This window comes from Penaeus vannamei, chromosome 5 (genome assembly GCF_042767895.1).
Source record: "Penaeus vannamei isolate JL-2024 chromosome 5, ASM4276789v1, whole genome shotgun sequence".
Taxonomy (NCBI): domain Eukaryota; kingdom Metazoa; phylum Arthropoda; class Malacostraca; order Decapoda; family Penaeidae; genus Penaeus; species Penaeus vannamei.
In genome coordinates, this window is record NC_091553.1 from 22,089,066 (window position 1) to 22,091,565 (window position 2,500).

At 50.1% G+C, this 2,500-nt stretch overlaps 1 protein-coding gene across 1 annotated transcript; it reads left to right on the forward strand.

Annotated features, from left to right (window-relative positions):
• Positions 1–312: 312 nt before the first annotated feature.
• LOC138861760 (craniofacial development protein 2-like) lies at positions 313–882 on the forward strand. Its single transcript, XM_070121589.1, has 2 exons — positions 313–513; positions 619–882. The coding sequence occupies exons 1-2, from the start codon at positions 313–315 to the stop codon at positions 880–882; spliced, it is 465 nt and encodes a 154-aa protein (XP_069977690.1).
• The last annotated feature ends 1,618 nt before the right edge of the window (positions 883–2,500 follow it).

Here is a 2,500-nt window from a genome sequence, read left to right on the forward strand (position 1 = left end):
CCAACATCTTCAGAGTACGTCAGTATCTTACTTACTTACTACTGCCTTACCGCTCAGCCACGACCTACCAAACAACAAGTAATAATAGTGGGGGGTGGGACGCCTCCTTCCTCCCACTACATATATTACAGAGAGTGGAGGTGGCTGCTCTCTCAGAGGTGAGAAGACCTGGCAGTGGCACGATTAGTGTAGGTGGCTACACCTACTACTGGTCAGGTTGCAGCGATGGTCAACATCTCCAGAGAGTAGTCATGGCTATCTCCAGCAGCCCTCGGTAATGGAGTTACTCCAGTCGAGGAGCGTTTAGTGGTAATGAGACTGAAGCTACCATTTGGCTTCATGTCTCTTATTGCTGTGTATGCTCCTACCGATGTTTGTAAACTTGGCATGGAAGAGATGTTCTACACCAAACTAGCATCTGTTTCAGACAGGTGTCTCCAGCGTGATATTCATATTGTTCTGGGTGACTTCAATGAGGTATTTGGCTGTGATCGAGCTGGCTATGAGATGTCTGTTGGTCCCCATGGTTCAAGAACTGATACCGGTAGTGAGAATAGCCTCCTTTTCCGGGACTTTGCTAGGTCCCAGAAATTGAGGATTTCTGGCTCCTGGTACCAGCACCCTGACCCATATCGTTGGACTTGGTACAGGAATGTGGGTAATGCAACCAAGGAGATTGACTACATACTGGTTAGCACTCGTTGGAGGATCCTCCAGAACTGCAGGGTGTATAGGAGTGCCGAGTTCTGTGGTACTGACCATAGACTGGTTGTGGCTACCCTTCAGGTCCACTTCAAAACTCCCCAGCGGTCCAATGAGTACCCCAGGGTGCTTCACTTGGACAGGCGGAGGGAGAGGGAGTGTGCCCAGGGGATTTGCTGAGGCAGTCTCTGGTCGTTTCGCAGTGCTTGACAATCTGAAGGACCCTGTACTTCTGTGGGACACCTTCAAGCGCGAAACGCTTGATGCAGCTCAAGTAACGACTGGTGAACGCCCGAGAGCAAGACAGAATTTCATCTCAGAGACTCTGGAAGCCACAGATGCTTGTCGTGCTGCTCGTCTGACAGGACACTGGGACTTGCACCATTCTCAGGTGCGCAGAACTCGGTCACTGTTAAGAAGGGATAAGGAACAGTTTATTAAGAGTCTTGCAGAGTAGGTAGAAAGTCATTTCTTAGTAAATGATCTTCGTCCTGCATACCAAGCCCTGAGAAAGCTGAACTCAAGCTCTCTTCACAGATGACAGCGGTTCGCTTAGTAAGTGGCCAGGTCGTCTCAGATCCTGTTGCGGTGCGGGAGCATTGGGCTGAGTATTTTGAGTAGCTGTACTGGGTTGACCCACCAACAGTTAACTTGGATAGTGCCGTGATTCCGTTGCCGGACCCACCCATCAGTGAGGATCCACCCTCCCTAACTGAAGTTATGGGGGCGATCTCCAAGCTGAAGAGTGGCAAAGCAACGGGTATTTTCGGCATCCCAGCTGAACTGTCAAAGGCTGGTAGGGAACCTATGGCGCGTGGGTTGCATGCTGTCCTGGCTGCCATCTGGCGGTCCAGTACCATTCCCCCTGACTTGTTAAGGGGTGTGGCCATCCCTCTCTGGAAGGGGACGGGGGACCGATGGGACTGCAGCAATCACCAAGGCATCACACTGCTCAATATACCAGGCAAGGTTCTTGCCCACATCCTTCTGAGACGTATCAGAGACCACCTACTGAGGCATCAGAGGCCAGAGCAATCTGGATTCACTCCTGGTAAGTCCACAATTGACTGTATCCTTGCGCTTCGAGTCATTGTAGAGCGCCGTCGGGAGTTCGGGAAGGGCTGCTTGCAGCCTACATCGATCTCAAGAAGGCGTTCGATATGGTGCATCGGGAATCACTCTGGGAGATCTTGAGACTGAGAGGAATTCCAACACGAATTATTGGAATAATAGCAAGTCTGTATACTGGTACTGAAAGTGCTGTAAAGTGTGGTGGGGCCTGTCGAGCTTCTTTCCTGTTAGTTCAGGAGTGAGGCAATGCTGTGTCCTTGCACCAAAACTTTTCAACACTTGCATGGACTGGATACTGGGCAGAGCTACTGTTCAAAGTCATTATGGAGCAACTCTGGGCAATATCAGGGTTACTGATCTTGACTTTGCTGATGATGCTGCCATATTATCTGAGTCCTTGGAATCGTTAGTGGTGGCTCTCTATGCATTTAGTAATGAAGCGAAGCCCTTGGGTTTAGAGGTCTCCTGGATCAAGATCCAGGACTTTGCAGACTTGCTAGGAGAACCTGTTTAGTTGGTACGTACTTGTGGCGAGGACATTGAAGTCACATAGAGCTTTACATACCTTGGTAGTGCAGTTCATAACTCTGGGCTGTCAGACCAGGAAGTCAGCAGACGGATTAGCCTGGCAACAGGGGTCATGAACTCTCGACAAGAGTATTTGGAGATGCCAGTACCTGTGCAGAAGGACTAAGCTACGGGTTTTCAAGGCCCTGATAATGTCAGT

What these genes read in the sequence shown, in the direction of transcription:
- LOC138861760 (XM_070121589.1), top strand. Translation starts at nt 313, where the DNA reads ATGAGACTGAAGCTACCATTTGGCTTCATGTCTCTTATTGCTGTGTAT. An exon ending in GAGCTGGCTATGAGATGTCT is followed by an intron (nt 514 to 618) that starts GTTGGTCCCCAT and finishes TCCTGGTACCAG; the next exon opens with CACCCTGACCCATATCGTTG.